At 34.2% G+C, this 22996-nt stretch overlaps 1 protein-coding gene across 1 annotated transcript in view; it reads right to left on the bottom strand.

Moving 5' to 3' along the window:
• Nucleotides 1-22546, bottom strand: part of DSG1 (desmoglein 1) — a 37023-nt gene extending 14477 nt beyond the window's left edge. Inside the window, exons 1-10 of the mRNA XM_081148499.1 lie at nucleotides 22370-22546; nucleotides 13678-13713; nucleotides 13274-13405; nucleotides 11898-12053; nucleotides 9830-9974; nucleotides 8856-9022; nucleotides 7009-7143; nucleotides 6533-6718; nucleotides 3958-4217; nucleotides 2412-2551 (exon numbers count right to left, since the gene is read on the bottom strand). Of these exons, the coding sequence (XP_081004625.1) occupies nucleotides 2412-2551; nucleotides 3958-4217; nucleotides 6533-6718; nucleotides 7009-7143; nucleotides 8856-9022; nucleotides 9830-9974; nucleotides 11898-12053; nucleotides 13274-13405; nucleotides 13678-13713; nucleotides 22370-22414 (1402 nt within the window). The 5' untranslated portion in view covers nucleotides 22415-22546. The remainder of the gene's footprint in view (nucleotides 1-2411; nucleotides 2552-3957; nucleotides 4218-6532; nucleotides 6719-7008; nucleotides 7144-8855; nucleotides 9023-9829; nucleotides 9975-11897; nucleotides 12054-13273; nucleotides 13406-13677; nucleotides 13714-22369) is intronic.
• Nucleotides 22547-22996: the final 450 nt, after the last annotated feature.

The following is a 22996-nucleotide window of genomic DNA, read 5'->3' on the forward strand; positions in this document are numbered from 1 at the left end:
ACATCAATGATGAGAGTCACTGATCAAGCCTGCATCCGGGGAATGTGCCCTGACGGGGAATCGAACCCTGATCGCCTGGATCCCAGGTCGATGCTCAACCGCTGAGCCACGCCCGGTCGGGCAACTCAAGTAATTTAAAGCTAAGTATATTTTGTCCAACTGCAAGGGAAGAGAAGTAGCAATATTTATGTGCCTACTATGAAACTTTATATGTGCCATAGCATAAAATTTTCTCAACAATTTTTTGAATTATTGTAATCAGCCTTATTATTAATTATTACTAGTAACACTGTTGGATTATTTCTTTACATTATAAGTAGTTGGGTCCTGTATATAATTTGAAAAGTATAGAATTATATAAAGAAGCAAAACAAAAACAAAGACAAAAATAGACCCATAATAGCACTACCCAGGGGCAACCTCTGTTGATATTTTATTGTATTATCTTTTGACCTTAATTAAAATGCCTAACATTTACAAATTATTTAAGTTACATTGATAGATCATATAGCTCTTTCCATTTTATAATTTTTGCTTTTCGTTGTAAGAATTCTTCCATATTTAAAATATTCATTAAATTAGTTTCTGATGGCTACATAATTTCATATCAAGTGGGTGATGGTTTATCTACTCAGTTACCTGTTACTGATATTGCTTTCCATATCTAATTATTATAGGTAATGCTATAAGTAACATCTATGTGCATTCAGCCTTTTATATTTAGGGATTTTCCTAAGATTATTGAAACGGACTAAAAATAAAAGAATGATTTTGTTTGATATTCTTGTTATCTCTGTTATATAAATGTGAGCTCTATTGTCAGACTTTGTCCATTGATATAACCCTAGAACCGGGCACAATGGCTGACATTTGGTTAGGACTGAATATATAGATTCTGAGTAAATGAATAAAGATATCTCTGGAAGTATATAATAGAGACAAGTTTATTTTTTTTTTAATTTTTATTTTTTAAAGTAAATGTAGAGGACTCTGTTGACCATTGAATGGTCTTTTTTCTTTTTTTTTTTAAACATATCTTTATTGATTTCAGAGAGAGGAAAGGAGAGGGAGAGAGAGAGATAGAAACATCAATGAGGAGAGAGTCACTGATTGAGCCCACAACCAGGCATGTGCCCTGACCGGGAATCGAACCCCCATCTCCTGGATCCTAGGTCGATGCTCAACCGCTGAGCCACGCCCGGCCGGGCTAGAGACAAGTTTAAATCCAGTCTATGATATTAAATCCCATGCCCTTTCATCTCAGCTATGCTGATTCTAATGTTATTGGTTTTATTGTTATTTTTATAATTATCACCACATGTAATATTTATTCCCTTTTTTGATGAGAAAAGACATGCTTTCTGTTTGCCATAAACCTAACAGTTTCGTAAGCAAAGTTTCAGATTTCCCTTCATGTCTCTAAGCTTGATGTTGGTTGTAAGAAATGGAGTAAACTAGCAATTACTTAAGATCATTTCAGCAATGAATCAAAATAAGCTTTACCTATAAATGGAATCACATCTCTATCTGTAACATATATTTTTAAAACTACATTTATTTTGACTGTGGAAAAAACATTGTAATTTGGTAAAAATTCTGAATTCTTGAATGACTTTAAAGAACTGCTATTTATTATTATTTTTAATCTGTAAAGCAAATGGAAATTGTGAAACCTCTTTTAGGATAATTGAGAAAGGAAAAAGAGAAGGAAAAGGAAGGAAGAAGGTGCAGCTGAATTAGCAAGTATTGCTCAGTAGAATTAGTCTTGAGGAAATTTCCTCCTTTAGTGACCAGCCTCATTTAATTTTGATGGTTTTGAAAAGCATGCAAATTGCTTATACAAAGGTTTATATCAATTTTCCAAAGATTATGTAAAGCTAAGTTAGCTTGGCTTCTGGCCTATTTGAAAATAATTTTACAATACATACAATTTTAAAATTTTCATTTAGATTAATAAGAACTAACATTTATTGAAAGTCTAAGTGTTTTATATGTAATAACTCCTTAAATCTATATTGTTATCATTCCATTTTGCAGGAGAGCAGACTGAGGGATAAATGGGTTAAATAACTTCTCTAAAATCCCATAACTAGTAAGTGATGGCACAAGATACCAATCCAGTCTCACTCCAGAGCTCATGGTCTTATCCACTAAATTATACTGCCTTTCATATCATTCAAGATTTGATTCTTTAATACCCTATATGATAACTTTTGTTGGAAAAAGCATTACTTCAAAATACAATGATTAAAAATTTAATTTCTGAATATATATACATACATATATATACTTACACACATATAAGTACATATATGTATGTATACACACATATGCACACATATATATACAAACACACACACACACATATATAAAGTACTTCTAGAAGGAAAAAAGTTAAATTGATCTCTTACCATCTATAGATAGAATTGTCCCTTGGTAATTTCCATTAAGCATTTGATATTGTTCCATGGTAACTTGATTTCTCAAAGTAATAATGCCCGTTTTTGAGTCAACAGAGAGCAGATCAGCTGGATTATTTCCCATTACATATCTGTATTTGAAAGGTAATAGCATAAATTAATGTCAGCTATCTAAAAAGGAGAGAGAGAGAAAAGGAGAGATTTTATTTATAAAACATATGTTTCTAGTCATTAGTTATTATCCCTGAATATAATTTTCAGTTATTAGAGACACCTTTTTTTTTTTTTTAAGGGCAGTCCCAGTATTTGAGGACATTCAGAAATAGACAAAGCTGCAAATTTAAGAAAAAAGAATTACTGAACAGCCATTTCTGATGGAATGTCTCTTATGCCCACTTAGATTTCAGAATAATCCTTGGATACTTGCAGTCTGGTTTTCATTTGATTTTGGTAGCATCAGAACTATCCTGGAAGACCCAGACCCTAGGACTTGCTGAGCTCATGAATAATTCTAAATTATTCTCTTCCCAAAGAAATTACTTTCTCATCAGCTTGCCAGCATCCCCTTCCTATTCCCACTCCCCCTCTCCATATACACAATGGCTTTACAGGACTTCCTTTGAATTTCAAACTACCTATGTCCTTTCCTTGGGATTCTGTCCTATTTTCTATTCTCTTTCCTCATCTTTCACTTCAATGTCTTTTCCCCCCTCATTTACATCTGTTAAAGAAATACTGGTTAGTAACTCCCTGTCTCAGGTGTCTGCTAAACTCAGGTAATAGAACTTTGAGAGGACACAAGGGTGGGGGGTAAGGGGTGGGCAGTGAACTCACATCTGCAGGGTAAAGAGAGTTTGTCAGCAATGGTGGTACAGTGTGCTAAGAGTTATAACAAATACATAGTGTGAAAAGAATACAAAAAGCTTTAAAATCTCATTTGTGAGGTCTTTTCCCCACTGTTATTTTTATCACAAGCACATGATTAAAACACATGTGCACATATACACACAGATTTTTTATAATCAAGTAGAAATATTTGGATATACAGAGTTTTAAAAATTTTCATGGCATGATATTTTCCCTTTAATCTAATTCATTTTCATACCAAAGTTATTATTGGCCAATACTAAGTGCTGATTAAAGTAAAGAAAGTAACTAAATCTAATTGACTTCAATCTGGGCAAATTTGCTGTGGGAAAATCAGTCCATAAAATCTTCCAGGGTAAATGACCTTGATATGTGATAATTAGCAAATTGGTCAATAAAATATATAAACACAGGAGTGTAAAAATTTAAAGATACAATATTTTCACATTTTGCATCTTTACAATTTTACATCATACATTTTGCACAAATTTTTATATTTTTGTAAGTTAAGCACTCTAAATTAACTAATTCAGTAGTTAGTACTTTTTATGATTAAATAATGGCTTCAAAATAATGAAAAATATTTCAATTCATACTTAAAATTTCTAAAAAGAACATATGTACTTAATTCAACATGTGATGAATATTAGTTGGAAAATGTCAGTCTTACCTAACAGTTGTTGAAGGTTGATTAGTGTCCAGATCGGTAGCTACAAAATCCCCCACTTTATAATTTTGTCCCATATTACTAGTTACTGCAAATGTCTTTGAACCTGGACGGAACACTGAGCCTTCAATTACATTTAACACAGTCACGGAGACTGCACTCGCTGTGAGCTTATATTGAGACATAATTGATTGATGAAATTCGGCTTTATTTCTAACACCAATACTAAGTTGCAGATTCTTCATAGCTTCATAATCTAAGGGCTAGAAAATACAGAGTGAAATAGTTTTACTCTAAGAAGAAAAAAATTCTAGAAGAAAAATAAATCTTTTTCTTTGATAATAGGCAGAAAAAAATTTATGCCTCTTTCTTTAATTAAATATAAATACACACAATGTATTCTTACTTTTTTATCTTTAATCCAATACAAACACATAAAAATATATATGGTAAGAAAAAGTCCAATTGTCTTGTATCCTTAGTTGAAAAATTGAAAATGTATGACATGAGTCCTAATTGTCCACCAAATTAAAAACTTAATAAATATAATATAGATGGTCAAATCCTTGCATTTTGTAGTTGCAAGGACAGTTTATGTTACCCTGTATCATTTAATATTTTTCAGAAAGTAGTTCTTTTTATAAAAAGTATGGGCTAGATACATTGTAGGTTCCATCATTTGACTGGTTTTATCCATAAAGAACTATTTAGAAGAATTTTACTTCTATAAATATGACTTCTTTCATTAAGTTAGGTACTAGAATGTAGCATATAAGTAATAAAGAGAAGTTCTTATTTTTTTTCAACATATTCTGGAATAAATTATTTCATCTTAAAAAATAATCAAGTAGTCATTTCTATTATAAAAGATGGTGTCAATAACCACTACTCATAAAATCCACAAACAACTATGCATTATGCCAAATATATTTCCCTAAATTTTCACATGAGTCATTTAGATGACCATTGATTCATGCATTGAACACTTCACTTAGCTAAAACTTTTAGTTTTTGCTCTAATGTTGGCTGTATTTGCAATTTCAAGAATGGCTATAAAATCATGTCTACATATACATTACACACAAGCACACATACTTATTACATATTATATATAATCATAAAAAGGGAATTAATATATGATGCCATGCCTGGGAGAAAGATCCAAATCATTCCCATTTTACAGATAGAGGTGTTGAGGACAGAGATTAGTTTTCTAAAGTAATATAATAGTTTAGTATGAAATAGTCTAGGACTCAGTTTCTCCAGCATGGAATCCTAGGTAGCCTAGTGGAAAGAATATGGACTTAATAGCTAGAGAGATATAGGTTTGAATGTAAACTGTACCATATACTAGTTATGAGAACTTAAGGAGGTTACATACTCTCTTTGAACCTCAATGTATTAATCTGTAATATGGGCATATAACCTATAGCAGGGATGCTGTGAGGACTAGACTAACGCCTCTGTACATGGCCTCACTAAATGGAAGCTGTAGACATGGTGACAATTTATGACGACATGAAACAAATGATCACACATTCCCATGAGGACAGAATTCCTTAGGGGTCTATTTTCGAGGACTATTTTGAAGAAAGGAAATAGTGAAAAAGGAATTAAATTTTACTATGAAGAATCCATATTGCAGACATCACATACAGTTCATGTACTACTATTACAATTTATTAAAAATTAATTTTGAGAGAGGAAGGGAGAAAAAGAGACAAACATCAATTTGTTCCACTTACTTATGCATTCATTGGTTGCTTCTTGTATGTGCCCTGACCCAGGATCAAACCTGCAATCTTGGTGTATCGGGACAATACTCTAACCCATTGAGCTACCTAGCCAGGGCACTATTGCATATTTTAAAAACAGACTCAATAGGTCTTATAGTACAGGATTAAATTTTCACTATTAACTCCCTAGGAGTCAGGCATTTTCCCCCCTTATACCTCAGAGGAAATTCTGCAGGTAATTTGGTGAACTATCAATGTAAGGGGGACACAAGCGAACTTTGGTGACTTGGACCGAATTTCTAATGTATGTTCATAATCAACCCTGGTCAGCAGCCACAATGAGATGTGATTCTACAATTACAGTAATTTAATATTAATTCCATAAAATCACACTAGAAGAATAAAGAACGTTTGATTTATATAGTGAATATTCATAGTGCATAATAATTGTTATATGTCAATAAGGACACATTTTTTGTAGAGGCCATATTAAACCTGATTTAAAAAACATTTTTTCAAATATTTAAAAACATTAAGTATTAATCATACTTTGCTGTAAGCATAAAACTAGTTTCATGTTTAAAAATTCTTTCAATTGATATGATCTGTGAGGGAGTACTGTATTGATAGAAGAGTTTCAATTTAAAATTCAATGCCTGTTTTCATGACATTATATAAACAGAAAACCTCTCTATGTAAAAGCTCTATATCATATACCATTTTAAAACAGTAATGTTTATTCTTTCACCCACTCGAGTTTGTGAAATCTTAACATTTTATTTTAAGATTAACATTTGGAAAAAGACCAAGAGGACAGAATATTTAGGATAATTATACCATACCTTAACAACCTTCAAAATTCCCACATTTGTTCTTTCATTCATTTCTATCTCAAACCAATTTCCCTCATTTCCAGAGATAAAGAAAATCACTGCTATCCAGTTAGCCGTGTACTCTTCATCCAAATCAATGACTCTGATTTGGAGCAATTCTGAGTGCAGAGCGTTTTCTTCGATTCTTACGGAATACTGAAATAGGAAGTAAAACAAAAGACCTTACCACAAACTGTGTGAGGGAGAGAACTCTGCTAGGCTTACATTGAATGTTTATAGTTCCTCATTAGTTAGAAAAGGGATCTGTGTTTATAGTGTCTCTTCTCAGTGTTCAAATAGTTGCCTCCCTGGGCATTATATAAACAAGCACGAAGTACTTGTCTCCATTTGGGTTTAGGTGACTAAGGATAACATAGACAGGGCTGTTCAAAGGAATGTTAGGATGGCATGAATTTAAGTTATTAGTTTCAAAGGCGAATACTTACTGAAGACTGGTCCATGTACGGGATGTTGTCATTGACATCGAGGATTTTAATGCTGCACTCGCACTCTGCGGACATTCCGTCTGACCCGCCGTCTCGGTCGGAGCCTCTTACGGCGAGAGAATACTGGCTATATTGCTACAGGCACACATGACAAACAATATCACAGTTGCCATAGACAATCCCCATTCTGTCTCATGCTAAGTTCTTTTAAAATGTTGGCTCATCATTTACATAAATCTATGGTGGTGATAAGGGTAATATAGATCATTGAAAATTTCCAAATTTCACATGGATCGATACGAAAGTTGCCATTTGCTTATCTAGCCTCATTTAAAAGAAGCAACATTCTCTAAAAGCCTCATATCTTATTCTTTGCTGGGAACTGGAAAACGTGTATAAAGGGTAAATTGGTTCAAAATGATCAGGAGGAGAGAGATTAACACTTATCAAGAATTTTGGCATGAAAATTCCATACCTTTGATAACCAGCCCCCGAGTTTGCAAGAAGAAAGAGGTAACAGATGGTTTGCATTGCTGGGGCCGGCAGGTTGTGGCAGTGGAATTATTGGTGATCTAGGTCCTTGAGTCTTCTCTATGGTGCTTAAACGTTTAGAAGCTGGTAAGAGCTATGGCTGCTTTTCCAGACACACACATGTTTGCATTCTCATTTAAAACGGAGACACGATCTTAGAGGAGCCATAATTAGAGACATCTTGAGGTCTCTCTATGGACACCAGGTTAAGAACATCTGCTCTGGTGGCTTCCCAGTGACTACAGAGTTCCTTTACTTTTTAGAGCTCTTTAGAGCTCTTTAGAGCTAAAACTCTTTCGATATTAAAGGAGTTTCATTGGGTTCTTTAAGAAAGTTTGAGAAAGAGTTAAGTAGTCCATTTCTTCAGATGGTAATTTTCAAGCAAGTATAAAAGGAGATACAGGTAATCTAGAAACTGATGGCGTTTAGATCATTAAAAAGTGTAAAAATAATCTGATTTATCCTAAACCTTTAGGTCATTAATGGAGACTGTCATTTTAAAATAACTATAATGATTAAAATAAAATTTAATTGAGTATTAATTAGGAAATAAAACTTTCTCATGTATATTCCTACAATACATACAGTTCAGCTATATTCTACTTTAAAGTAACGAAAAGTCAATATTTTTACATTAAGTTATAGGACCACATGGCATGATAGAAACCATGTAATGCTGATTCTAATTTGGTAACACTCACTAATTGTTTTTTTATTTGTAAATGAAAAGATTGATCCGGATATCACTTAGTTTCTTTCTATCATTCTGTTCCTGTGATTCATTCCCCAAAGTAATCAATGTGCTGTCAGTAGGTGTAACATAAGGGTAAAAAAAAAGATTTCTGTCGTCAAATGAGCTTAGGATATGCTGGGCTAAAGAAAGGTAAACAAGTTTCTTAGCCTGTAAAAATTTTTAGGACCTTGACCATGTTTCCATACATTGTGACTCACCAAGTTGGGGGCTATAATAGCAAATGTCTTTTAAACTTATTTCATTAGACAACTTACCTTTTTTTTGGAGCTTTTGCCTCTACTTTATGCATATTTTATGTACTCTCAGAATATAGTTTTCTCAATTTGAGACAAATCCTAAGTAAAATTAAATGAAAACTACCAGTATAAAATGTATTTAAGGAATCCCCAGATTTTCCTTTTGAGGATATTTTTATTGTTTTATTGTCATTACCATTATGTGAAAAGGTTATGTAATTAAAAATTTTAAATATAGTTTCTTTTTTTTCTTTCTTTCTTAGGAATTCTTGCTTTTAGAATCAGGTCCTATGAACTGATAACCCATTCAAAGAAAAAGAAATTACCTCTCTGTCTAGAAAATTATTCATTGTTCGAATTTCTCCAGTGTATCTGTTGATAATGAACATGGGTGAATCAGAAGGTTCCTGGCTTATGATCTTGAAGGCTATTTTTGAGTTCAAATTATTTGGTTCATCTGCATCAGTAGCATTGAGTCTCATCACCAGTGTATCTAGAAATCAAGGAAAATTGATTGCAAATGGACAGTTTGCAGTTTTCTTACAGTATAGTATATTACTTTTCCAACAAGATGTTAGAGTTAGTTGATTCATATAATGGGCACTCTACCATTTCTCCTTTCTACTTCTTCAACATATGAACATCTTAGCTCCTTTCTATACCTTCACATTGAGAAAAAGATCACATTTTACCAAGAACCTAGATATTACTGGTAGTTAAAAAACAAAGAAATGTTTTATTCTGCCTTTCCCCTTCTTATTCTAGTGTGATAATTTTTTTAAAGGCTTCTGTGATGAAACAAAATGAGATTAAGGCCAGACCAATTGTTTCTCAACTATATAGCACTTTCTAGCTGTATGATCTTGGCCTCAGTTTCCACATCTGTGAAAGAAAGAAAGAAAAAAGCAGTATGAATAAAAGTGGATGAGATTGCCCTTCAAAGCACTCAGGCTGGGAGGCTAAATTCTCCTCAGGGCCCCTGCCACCACTGGGCAAAGTTCTTTTGAAATTTTTCCTTAGGGATCTACTACAGAGCTGGTATGAGAATCACATGAGGAAATTCTTCTCAGTACTTTGGAGTTGCTCCTTGCATGTGACAGATTGAAGCTGCTTTCACAATTGAAGGGAAAACCTTTGTGGAGGCTTCCTCATGCCTTTGTCTTCTGCATGCTTTTCTATGATTACCTCTCCCATTTGTGACATAGCACATTATGATGTAGACATCATTTAGTTGACTGGCTGTTAAGAATGATCTGGAAGCCAATATAGTCTTGTTTACTTAATAAAGTTGATTACTTACTTGCATTAGAATTTTCTTCTATTTGTCCTAGGAAAGTAGACATAGAAAATACTGGAGGGTTGTCATTTATATCCAAAACCCTAACTCTGAGCTCGAGAGGCCTCTCTAAGTCTTGGCCCTGTAAATTCAGAGCACGGCAGTAGATCTAGGGGGGGAAAAAAAGAAAAATTATATGATGCAACAAATATTAAGTTTTTATTTTGTTTGGACACTATACTAGGCACTGTGTAACTAAAAGAAAAGTAAGACTTTATTTCCTACTGAAGTTTAAGCACAAGAAGTACTTATAATCAATAAGGGGAGGCAAACATATACTCAAAATAACACAATAAGTTATAAAAGGGAGAGCAAAAATACTATGACATCATAGGATGATGTAATGATTGAGATAGATCTTAAAAGAGAATTCCAACAAGTAAAATCAGTAATAGGGACTACTGGTGGGTTAAGGCTGTGGTAAAGAAGAGTCACATGGGGGCTTCAAAGATATATAACATTCATAAGCTAGGTGGTGGCTAGATAGGTGTTTGTATGATTATTATTATTAGACGTGTACGTAAATATAATGTATACTATTTTACCTATTTGGTATACTGCATATAAAATGCATTGTGCTTTAACAAAAGCTAATAGGCTGGCATGCTGATTTAGAGAGTTTTTGGGAAATCACTGTGGGAAATAAGGCAGGAATATAAACTTGGAATAGAAGACTAAGGAATTAAAATAGTCTTAGGAGTACAGACAAGCAGTACTAGTGAAAGTGGCAAACATAGCCCGGCCGGGCGTGGCTCAGCGATTGAGCATCAACCGAGGATCCAGGTCAGGGCACATGCACGGTTGCAGGCTTGGTCAATGACTCTCTCATCATTGATGTTTCTCTCTCTCTCTCTCCCTCTTCTTTCCTCTCTCTGAAATCAATAAAGATATATTTAAAAAAAAAAAAAGAAAGTGGCAAACATAGATTATTATTGGAAGGTATTTTTGGAGATGGATTGATAGGGTTTTAATAGAAGAGGTTACAAGATTGAGTCAGGGTTTCTTTTATTCTTTCTTCTTTATTTAAAAAAAATTGATTGATTTTAAGGGGGAGAGAGAGACAGAGAGGTGAGAGAGGCATGGATTTTGTTGTTCCGCTTATTGATAACATTCATTGCTCGATTCTGGTATGTGGCCTGACCTGGCAATGAACCCTCAACCTTGGCATATGTGGATGATGCTCTAACCAACTGAGCTACCTGGCTAGAGTCTATGTCTTTATTTTTAATTTTAAGTATTAACAAGTGCTAACCATGTTGGAAGCTACTCACAGAGCAAGCAGAAGAGATATGAAATAACAAAGTTAATATAATAAGATTCTTGAAGAACCAGGTAATTTTGGGACAGTGGAAACTCTTGAGATATATTGGGGGGAAAAACAGAAAATTCATCTTGCATTTGTAGAACATTTCTGAGCAGGTGAAGAGAATTAATTGTAGGAGTTTGTGGTGGAGAGCCTCATATTTTTTAATGAAGTTGGTCGTGAGGTCAGCTGCTTAAAATAGAAATGAGATTAAGGGCTTGAAGAGTAAACACTTAAACTTTGTCACAGCTACTGTAAAGAATAGAGTAAGATTCAGTTAAGGAGGAACTGAAGTCTTTCCAAAGCACATTCTGTGCTCAGGTGACCTTGAGCAATGTGCACTTATGCTAAAGTGTGTTCACTCAGGAAAGGCCCCTGTAGTAGCCACAGAATCACGCCTTGGCATTGGAGTTAGAGGGGACCGATATTCTCAACCGAGTTAAGGAAACGAAGTAAAGGCTGAGAACTTTCCCTTCCAAGCAAATATTCTCTAGCTTGCCACTGGGGCCAGACCAGAGGTTAGCATTTTTGCTAAGGCACTTAAGGGAAACACTCCATCTCTCAGTCTTCTCTGTGTGTCTCTTGGGTCATAGTTGCTCATGAATTAAGAGACAACCAAAAAATACCTAATACCAAGACTCTTGAAATCAAATCAAGTATGATCTGAGCTTAAGGTATTCCAAAAATAATTTAGGCTTGAAAATATATATTGACATGGCATCCACTTACAATGAAAAATGGGGTGACTTCTCGATCAACTATGGATGTTATGTTAATTTCACCAGTTTTTTGATTAATAACGAAGATTCCGAAAGGTGGTTGATCAATTCCTACTCCAGAGATGCGGTACGTAACTTGCTGGGTTTTAGCACAATCTGAATGAATCTGCAGAAAGAGCACAATTGAAAATATTAAAGGATGCAAAAGAAAGTCTGTGTTTGATATATAATGGCTGTCTTTTTGGAGAGCTGTTGAATGTCCTGTCCCTGTTATTTTGGGGGAAATTCTGGAAGTAGAGAATTATTTTCCTAGCTAAATGGAATAGTTAAAACTCTAGTATTTTAAGTGGTAACTGATAACATAATAGAAGAAATTCAATCTGTATTTCTATCAAATAATAAAAAAGTAAAATATTACCCTAATACATCTAAGTCTATGCAATTGTCATTCATTCATTCATTTATTCATTCATTCATTCATTCATTCAACATTTACACTTTGATTGTATTATTTTCAGACTCTGTGCTAGCACTAGGTCTAGAATAGGGAACTTCTTGATCTCGTAAGGAGTTGACCAATGTTGTCATTATATAACTTTGATCTTTCTATTTAAATTAGAAGATTGAGTGGATTTATGTAGGTAACAAAAGATATCTGACTCTATGTAAAAGCTCTTAATTCTAAAAATGGGGAGGCTGTATTAGCAGAAAAGTAAAGAGACCACCCCAAATAAATGGTTGTAGAAACCAGGACTCTTTTTTGAAGTAAAGTACTATATGGAGAGTAGCTCTATGTGTATCTATGTGAAATTGTTATGTTTATATGTGTGTCTGTGTAGGTATATATATTTGTATATGAGTGAATCTGCGTGTGGGGATGTGTTTCTGAGTGTGCCTCTTTGTGTGTGCATGTGCGTGTGCGTGTGCTTACAAAGGCATATAAGGGAAAGTGAAAGGGAAAAGATTATTAAAAAAGGGTACATTGTGAAAGTTCATAAACAAGCCAAAAGTAGGAAAATTTAATTTTAATAGATTATGAGGCAGAAAGAGCAAACATTAAAATAGCTCCTGTAAATGTGCTGAGTGATTAAACACATTACTTAAATCACTATATTTTTAAAATCTAAAGTTTGAGATAACACGTGAGCCTTTGTATTAATTTCACCAGTAAGATGAGTCAATGTTTAACTGTTTACCTGAGTGTCTCAATGTCTGAATTTATCTTTTTAATGGCTTCAGTTTTCATAATCTGAATGACTATCGTTCTGTTTTATATCATAACTCCTCAGCGAGATATGTTCATAAAATATTTAAAAGACAGGTTCTTTTGAAACTTTAACTTCACCATTTTTTATTTTTTATTTCATGTTTTGGGGTGACACTCACTTTGGCTATTGGGTTCCTCTTTGAGTTGTCTTCACCTTCCCGACAGGCTGCAGCAAACTTGATCCACTCACGCTTATGCCTTCGGATTGAGTGCCACTTGATGGTGCCATTTTTAGCGCTATAATCTCTTACCTGGAATAGGCAGGTATAGTAATTGTATCTATTAACGGTTATCCATAATTCACATCCCACTAAAGAATTTGTAGGAGGGGTAACTGTAATGTCAAAAAAGATGCTTATTTGGGAAGATTGGCAATTTTGATACTCTATTAATTTTAGTACAACATTAACTTTACTTATAAGGATGAATGCTTTTTGGGGGGGAGGTGGTACAGGGATAAGTTCTTACTCCCAAACCATTTTCTTTGTTTTTAATTCAAAAAAATTAATTTGCTATATGTTACCTGAATTCGAAATTCACTGTAAACTTCCACCACCACCTATAAAAAAGTAAGACAAACACAATAGTTAATTTTTAACTAAATGCTTTACAATTTATGTTATCAAATCATTAAAAAATAAAACAAATCCGAATTATTAAAATTATTTTCTCAGTCTGGAAATCAGGTGGACCTGGTTTATCTCTCAGTTCTGATAATGATGCTAAGGATTCATTTCCTTTTAGTTTTTACTTTTCATTTTTGCTCTTCTTTTAAAATTATTTTTATTTTCTAACCTCTTTTTTATTCTTAGCCTATGCAGATACTTGTAATCATACGAGCTAGGACATTTGAAGTGAGAAACCAGTGGGAACGAGGGTTGGAAACTTGGTTCTATTACTAAATTTTGTGCCTGAAGAGCTGGAGGTATTTTGTGATGTTCAACAATAAATTATGATACTAAAACTTTTGACTATAGTTTTAACATCTGAGTAGTCAGAGATGGAAATAGGAAAAAAGTATCCTGGGGTGAAGGAAGAATATAGAGCAGAAAGTGTCCAGAGAGCTTCCAAAATATTTACTCCTTCACATTCCAGTTCTAAATGGATGATTTTCTATTATTCTTGAAAATCTTAAGATAATAAATTTTTACTTGCTTTGAAACATGAGAATATGAAGTTCTAATATAAAAGCAAATAATTTTCTCTGTGGAAGAATGAGCTCATGTTTGATGTTTCACTGTTTGCACTGAACAAAATAGATGAGATAAATGCATTTCTCCACAGCAGGGAGAAGAAATTTCAGGAGTGTAGAGACAAGCTGCTGGGTAAGCAGTTTCAATTAGTCTTTTCTTCTGCATTAATTAAGTGAGCTAGTCAAGGAGAGCTCTGCCTAGTTTCGGCTCAACTCTGGCTCTGATTGTTACATATGATTGGCAGTGTTAAATCAGGGTAACTTAACCTATTCTTCTCTTAAAACCAAAGGCATTTCTAAAAACACAAACACTTATGTATTAAGTTTAATATATCAGCATACTTAAGACATGTAAAATATCTAAAAAATTAGGTGTAGATTTGCAGGCGAGTTTGTATTTGTTAAGTTTTAAATTGCACTTAGAATTAATAAATGCAGTGTGACTCTTTGGTCCTTATTTCTCCCTAAATAAGACATTTTAAACTTCTACATGAATTTTTTTTAGAACTGTAAAGTATGAAAACTGTTATTACAAACAGGCTTTATCTGTATTACTAATAAAATAAAAGTATGGCTTGCATTTTAAAAAATACTAATAATAGTAATTTCAGAATACAGTAAATAGTGGGTTTTCATTTTACCATTAAATTAAAAATAAAATTTTAGTGTCTAAGTACATATATTTTTAAAATCACCGTAACTGATAATTCAAGAAATTTATATTTATGGTTAATATGAGTAGTTTTAAAAGATAATGTTTTTTATTATAGGAGTTATATACTCATGGTATATATTTAATGTTAATCATATCGATGTCACCATTACAATTCACTAAATGGTAACTAAGTACTAGACAAGATGTTTAGAGAAATACAGGCACTTAGTCTTCTCAAGTACATGTGGTCAATACTATAATTGTTTTCATTTTACAGATGAGGAAATTGAGATTTTGGTATTAATTTATGACTAAATACAATCCAACACAATTCAGGCTAAATTTGTGCTGGAGTTGTGAGTTTTACTAGTAAGTACATGATAGCCTGTTTTACATAAATTACTAAATGAAGTATACTACAGAGAACTGACATTACAATTTTGAGAATTAAAAAAAAAAATCCTGATTTTAATCTAATCTCATATTATCCTGTGATTAGGAATGCTTATATACAATAACAACAACAACAATAATAGTAATACTAGGAAGGGGGGTAAGAAAAGGAAAGGTCCCAAATGGTTTGGACAAGTAACTGAAATGTTATTGTAGAGTCCCTCTTGGGTGCAGAAATGAAATGATGTTAATGCAGCTGTGTGCTTCTTGCTACCTTGAACTCATGAGCACTTACTCCTCTCGTTTGTGGACGTTGGATGGGTATGTGGGGATACTTAATTTGTCTGTTTGGAAGCCATTTCTTCACAGCTACAGACTGTGTATTCATCTATTATCTGTCTTGCACTTCCCTTACCACACTGAAGGGTCAGTGCCCCGATTGTTTTGGAGAACTATGCCAGATGACTAACCTGACTTTACGAAGCTGGGTCATTATTTTTCCCATGAGAGGCAAGTTAGGCAGAAGACCAAGGAGGTTTCACCATACTGTCCAGCACTCAATTAGATAAGCAATTAAAAAACTGCCAGGTCTGCTTAAAAATATGTTGTGTTGACATAACCAAGTTGTCTTTTGCTCAGTCTAAAAGAATCTCCGAAACAAAGCAACTCTTTGACCTTTAAAGGCAAAATAACAGGATAAAAAGAGCATTTGGTACAGGCAGAAAACTTTTAATGTACTTCCTAAGTTCTCTGAGCTTTAGTTTTCTCATTTGTAAAGTGACAGGAGTTCACTAGATTATACTCAGTTACCTTCCAAATTCTAACACCGAATCCCTGTGTGCAGTAGGAAAGTATTGAAGTTTCTTGGTCATGGGAAAGAGATGTCAAAATTGTGGATTTAAAAGATGACTGACGACAACTGATGGAAGTGGTGGGAAGAGGCAGTGGTGAGAGGCCAGGAGCAGCTGAGTTTCTGCATCGTCAGCCCAGGGATGAAGGGGAGCAGTGGCGGTGGGAACAGACTGGGGAAGATCAAAGGGGAGAAACTGCCTGATTGAAATCGACAGGGTTTGAGAACAAGCGGGACATGGGTGGGAAGAGAGGGAAGAATCTCAGGCGGTGGCAGTTTTAAACGAGATCAGGAGCAAGGCAGAAGCAGAATTTAGCAGGTTACAACAAATCCAGGGTGAGATGCCAGAGAAAAGCCCTGTGAAGATGTTCAGCGATTAAAATATGTGTCAGCACCATGAATAATAGTTCAGGCCTGACACAGATTTGAGGGACGCCTGCCGAGGTGGGATGGTCGAAATCATGGGAGAATTTGAAATCCCGAAAGCAGATAATACCGCAAAGAAACAGCCTGTGGCCGAGGGTGAAACCAGGGGAATTCCTACACTTATACAACTGGGAACAATGACAATAAACAAGAAACAACAAAAGAGATAGAAAAGAAGTGGCCAAAGAAATAGGAGGAAAATATAATGCAATGTCACGGATGTCAAAGGAATGGGAGAACTGAGAGAGAGATGTAGTGTGAACATGTGTCAGATGATGTAAAAAAAGGTGAGCAGAGTGGATCCTGAGAAAATCCTGAGGTTTTCTGTGACCTTCAGGAGAATGCTTTCAGCTGGATGGAACAAGGCCTCCCTAACTGTTGAGGAGTGGGCAATAAGATGGGGGAGAGAACATAAAGGTGCCACTTTTTTTAAGAAATTTGGTGATATAGGAAGCAGAAGTGATAGTAGAATTAGACAAAGTGTCCAAGGAGATATTTGGAGAGAGGGAGACGTGGATTTTTGAAAGTAGAGAAAGAGGAGAGGAGGAGATTTTGGTTTGAAACAGGAGAGGTTGAGAAAATATTTCCTGGAGGTATTGTGATGAGCAGGGGGGATAGGTAGAAAGAGAAGCTTTGCAATCATAGGGTAAGGAAGAGTAGAAAGATGGAGATTAAAATCAATTGATTAAGAGAGGGAAATTGAAGGACATACTGGATGACCCAGACCTTGCCCCTAGAGTAAGGGTAAGGTTATTTTTCTCTTAATCAGGGAAGTCGTTTGGATTCCGAAAAAAGTTGAGAATACAGAGGTTGTCAAGTTCATTGAGTACATCTCAGCTCTCGTGCCCACTGGATATGGGCATTGGGGTTAAGTCACTTAGCCATTCTGTGCCTCAGTTTCCTCATCTGTATATGAGACTGAAGCCCTTTTTAATCCAAAAATTCTGAGAGCAGTGAAAAATTCACTTGAAGTGAATCCTCAGTGAGGCTTCTCTACATCTCTATTTTAGAAGCCAATCCACACATAAAAAAAAATCCCCCCAAAACAAAAACCGACAACCACAGGATAAAAATTGCATGCTCATTTCAATGATTCTCTAATTATACTCATTTTTAGTTCTTTTATTTTAATATTGAATTTTACATTTCTTTGCATGTAACAAAAATGGTCTTGAAAGTAGTAATTTAAAATTTTTGTAAGGAAAACCTCTTGCATTTAATAATTGTGAGGCGGAGTTCCAGTTATTTGACAGTTTTTTAAAGCATCAAATTCTAATGTAGTTAACTGTTATAGATATCACAAGAATGAACTTGAGACAAAGCTAAAATATAATAATTTGCTTCTTTAAAAAAAAAACACCTCCTCTTTTATCTTTCCTGTGTATAACTTGCACAAAAGCTATCAGTCTGGAGTTGACTTCTTGATAGGGCAATTTCTCTTATTTGTTCATTGGTTTATTTACTAATTTGACAAATATATATTGAATGTGTATTATGTGCATCCAATTCTGGATTAAGACCTTTAAATGACTTAAGCCCTAAAAATATTATGATAAGCCTTAGATGAAATGTAAAGAAAATGTAATACTACATCATAAAAATAAGTGTTAGGGAAACTCAACATGATTATTTCCATGTCTAATACCTTGACAATTTTTTGAAGTGTGTGCGGAAAGGGAAATATAAATTATCCAAAAATTCCCTTCTGATGCCTCTATGTTGTTTGACTAGACATCTATTGATCAATCTTGTATTGGTGCAAAGCACTATGAAAGATACAAAGTGAATCAGACAGAACCTGCCCTCAACTAACTTACAGTCAAGTAGTTTTATGAGCAACAGGCAGCCATTAATTAGTGGGAATGTGGTTTTACATTAGACAGATGTAAAAGACTGCACTCTATTCTCATAGGCCAGTTGAGGGGCAGGATCAGTAGCCAATGGCATTTAAACTACTTTGACCTGTCTAAGTCCATTAAAGGAACTTGCATGCCGAGCGTAATCGGCAGGGGTGGCATGACCCAGCACTCTGTAAGGGTGTTCCCTCGCTGAGGGGAGCGTGGTAAGTCTAACTGCAATGCGGACTGAGTGTGCCTCCCACTTCTACCTTAGGCAATACCTATTAGGACATGGGGTTATTCAGCAATGATGCCCTTGGAGAATATATAGTGAAGAAAGAGTTACCAGAAATTAAGTGCTTTGGTATAGACAATAGTGTTATTTTTCTAGATTCATGAGCCTTGTTAAATAGGTATATCCTGTCCCTTGGGGGCCAAATCTTCAGATTTATCAAGGCAGCATTTTCCAGTGCTTTAGGTTTTTCTGTTGCCTAAATCAGGCAAAGCAAAATGTTTTTACTGTGTGGCAACAAAAACCAATTAAATGATGATAAATGTGTACACTCCATTTTCATAAAGGTGAAAGAAGATGCTGGTCCTAAGTCTGTCATGAAATCTGCAGTTTAGAGCACCATGTACATGGAAATGATTTTGCTTAAATACAATTTATAAATTGTACTAAACAGGTGAACAGAAATGCTGCTTCCATTTTATATAAAATGTTTTACTGAAATACTAATATCTATAATGTATATCATTATAATATGTGCTTAATAAAGCATAAAGAATCCCCTTTTTGGCTGTTCTTCTGTTTAGTCTGTAGTAGTTTATTAGTCCTTCCCTTGTGTTACCCATCAGTAAACACAATTATGGGAATTTAAGATGTCCTGTTCAAATAAGTTGATGAAGTATGTAATAAAGTATATACAGGGCTAGGCAAAAGTAGATTTACAGTTCTAATACAAATAAAGAATACAATAATTAATAAATAATAATACAAGAATAAACTGTGTTTCATGTACTTACAACTGTAAACCTATTTTTGCCCACTCCTGTATTATTTTTTGCATATTTTTGCATGAGTGTTGGGATATATACTCAGATAAACTCCTGATTAAATATTAAATAATTTCAGCTAAGTTCAAAGTGTGGAGTTAGTTTATCAGGTGATACAGGTTTGTTTGTATTTTTAAAGGAAATATTAACCATGGAAAGAGAAGAAGCTAGGCTAGTATGATGTACTGAAGAAAGTAGATCATTCTTGGTACTAAAGATAGATTTATTTGAGTTCTTTGCTGCAGAAGTTGTACTTTATAGAAAAAGACATTCTGAAAGTATATTGATTTGACTCATTGGACCTGACAAAGTTATAAGTAAGCTTTAGAAATCATTAGAACTATCAAAGTTCTACTGGTACTATTTTGCTTTCCCATGGTGACCATGCTATACCTCATACCATTGTCACAACCATTCTCAGAGACTTCTTATATTTGGTGCATAGGTAACATTGTTCTCTGGCCTAGAATACCCCCTCCCATGCATGAATTTCATGGAAACAAAAAAGAAAGAAAAATAAATGCAAAATCAATAACATTTGGCTTGCTATATTATAGCAGGTGTAAGCTATTGTCTGTCCAAGAGCCTTGTCTAAATAATGAAATAATCACGTGGCAATATTGGTCACGTAAGAGCAGGTTCTTCATTTTTGTTCTTCTAGATCTAACCCACTAATTTGAACATGGTCTATGCCCTTAGGTATATTGAGCAGACTACGCAACATACTTGCAAATAGATGGCTGCCTAGTTCTCAGATGGATTTGCATTAAAGATGCCAGCTTAAATGTCTTAAAGGTATTCAAAATTGTCCAACTATGCTCCCTAATGCAGTTATCCACTCATCAGCTTTGAGCAGAGAAGAATATAAAGGCTTTACATAAATTTTTTTCTTTTCTTTTTTTTTCTGTAAAAGCAAATATTTACAGTGAGGCTAGCTGAAAGGTGAGTGGAAGAGTTTGCTATAGTGATAGTTAATTTTCAGGAAAAAAAGTATTTTAAAGCAAAAATGGACTGCATAACTCCAAAGGACATTTACCCAAATCATCTGGTAAGATATGTAGTAAAAATAAATTGCGATTTTTTTCCAAACCTTAGAAAGTGAAATGTTTTATAAAAATATTATAATAATGTAAAAGTGAAACATTTTAATTCATCATAGAATAAGATCTTTGAGAAATCATTTTCTTAAGGCATATGAGAAACTTATGATTGATTCCAAAGTAAAATATGGCAACAAACAAACAAAAAAACAAACAATCCACAGAAAAGAAACCTATCCAGGCTCAGAAAATAAAATGCATATGCCTGGAAACCTCTACAAAGACAGAAAGTTCAATAAGGATACATGATTTTGATGAAATGATACATTATACTGAAGAATGACTAATTGGAAAGTGACTACTTAAAGAAATTTTATAGGACGTAATTAATTTTTAAAAATGATAAAAATAATGAAATAAGGTGTCCTATAGATTCAATTAATGTACATAAGCATCTTAATAAACTTTAATCAACTCTAACTATAATAAGACTTAATAGATCAAAAATAAAAGTATTTTATTATTTCACAATGATATACTGCATAACGCTCATTAATGCCTGACACATCCCGAGTTATTATATCAAGTAATCTTCAAGATCCATTAAAAAGTCCATGGAATAAGCTCATGTTTAAAGGGCAACTTGGAACTAAAGCTACCAGATTATTGATGCTCATTTACAACTAAATCCACTGGTTGTGACATATCTTAATTAATAAACTGAATTAAAACTAACCAGCATACCTTGAGTCAAAGATCTAACTTGTTATTAAGAAACCCAACAATCCAGTTTAAAAATTAAGCAAGTAGAAGCAAATACAAACCACAGTGCTCTACATCCTGCCAAATTGGATCGCGATTTAACTGGCACTTGACTCTTTGGGCTACATTAACCTTACTGTTAGAGAGACTGCGATACATAAGTGAAATTGATGTAACGCATTGGTGCTGTACTTAGTATTACCTTTAAAAAGAGAAAACTAATAATGTCTAAAGGGACAATGAAAAAACATTTCATTACATTTGTCTGATCACCAATGTACAACTTATATATCCTAGTCATTAGGGATTTTCCATTAGCAAGAACTAGTAATGTAATAATTATACTTATTTTTTAATTATAGCCCTTCTTCACCTACTATGTCATTTACAAATCTCCCATACTGCCATTTTTTTGAAATAAAAATATTGTTTTAAATAAAATCACAGTTTAGCGGTGTAGGGCTCTCCATATTAGTGATATGCATCCCAGAGACAGGGAGCTGATGAGGTTATTTCTATAGTGAGGCCAGTCACAGGCTGCTTTGATTTTAATTTATATGGGTCCTACTTTTATGTTTTAAAAATTGTAGAAAATCTACCAAGAAAGATACCAAAAGAATGAAAAAATGTTTACATTAAAAATCAGGATACACCTGTGATATTACTTTAAAAGCCCAACTGCAAAAGAGAATTTGAACAACAAAGTGCTATTAAGTAGTGAGATGACTTCCCTAAACTCAGTATTTTCCCAGAATGACTTAGCAATGACTTCGATGTCAGAGATGTCATATGATGAGTTGACACTGATGCATTCATATGATCTTGAGTCTTCAATTAAAGAGAGAAACACTATTTAAAAACCTAGTTCGTAAAATCACCTTGTCATTAACATAAACTTTTGATGGGTTTAGGTTAGAAATAACACAAAGTAACATTTTCTAAAAAATTCTCACTTGTTTACAATGAGAACAATCTTGAAGGGTTTTTAACAGAATCCACTTACCAGAAAAATGAATAGCACTGCAGCTGCTCTGAAGCGCCAGTCCATCGCTGCTGAGCTCTCTTACATCCAGGACCAAGGGAATGTTGTTTGTCCTTCTGTTCTTTTTCTTTCCCCCACTCAGCTGGTGTCTGATTAAAATAATTTCCCAGTAGATGTTCGTACAGGCAGGCTTTGAGGTGTTTCTGCCTTTGCTGGGAGAAGGACTGAAGGTACGTATAACCAGTCTAGATCCCCACCCTAAAAACTTGGGCTGGCCTCACTAAAATGCTTGACAAGATCATCATTGCTCCCAGGTAAAAGCTAAGGGACACACCCTTCTCCCAGCTGAAATGCAGCTCCCTGTAGGACAGGGAAGATTCACTCCTTCACTGAAGGTTTTTAGTGAAAAACCTTCATTTAACACAATGGGAAGTGTGGAGAATTATACCATTGATAGGAGCTTTTCACCCTATGTTCTATTCATAGGTTGTTTAGCTTCTTCCCATATTAAAAAGGAAGTGTGGTCTGGATGTAAGCTTATGTTATTCAAAGAGGACTGTCTGGCTCATGCTCATAGCCAGACACACAGATCACAGTAGAAAATTATAAGCTTTCCATTTCAGTGGATGTTAGAAAATATTCAGTCAT

The sequence above is a fragment of the Miniopterus schreibersii genome (assembly GCF_964146895.1).
Source record: "Miniopterus schreibersii genome assembly, chromosome: 10".
NCBI classification, from domain to species: domain Eukaryota; kingdom Metazoa; phylum Chordata; class Mammalia; order Chiroptera; family Miniopteridae; genus Miniopterus; species Miniopterus schreibersii.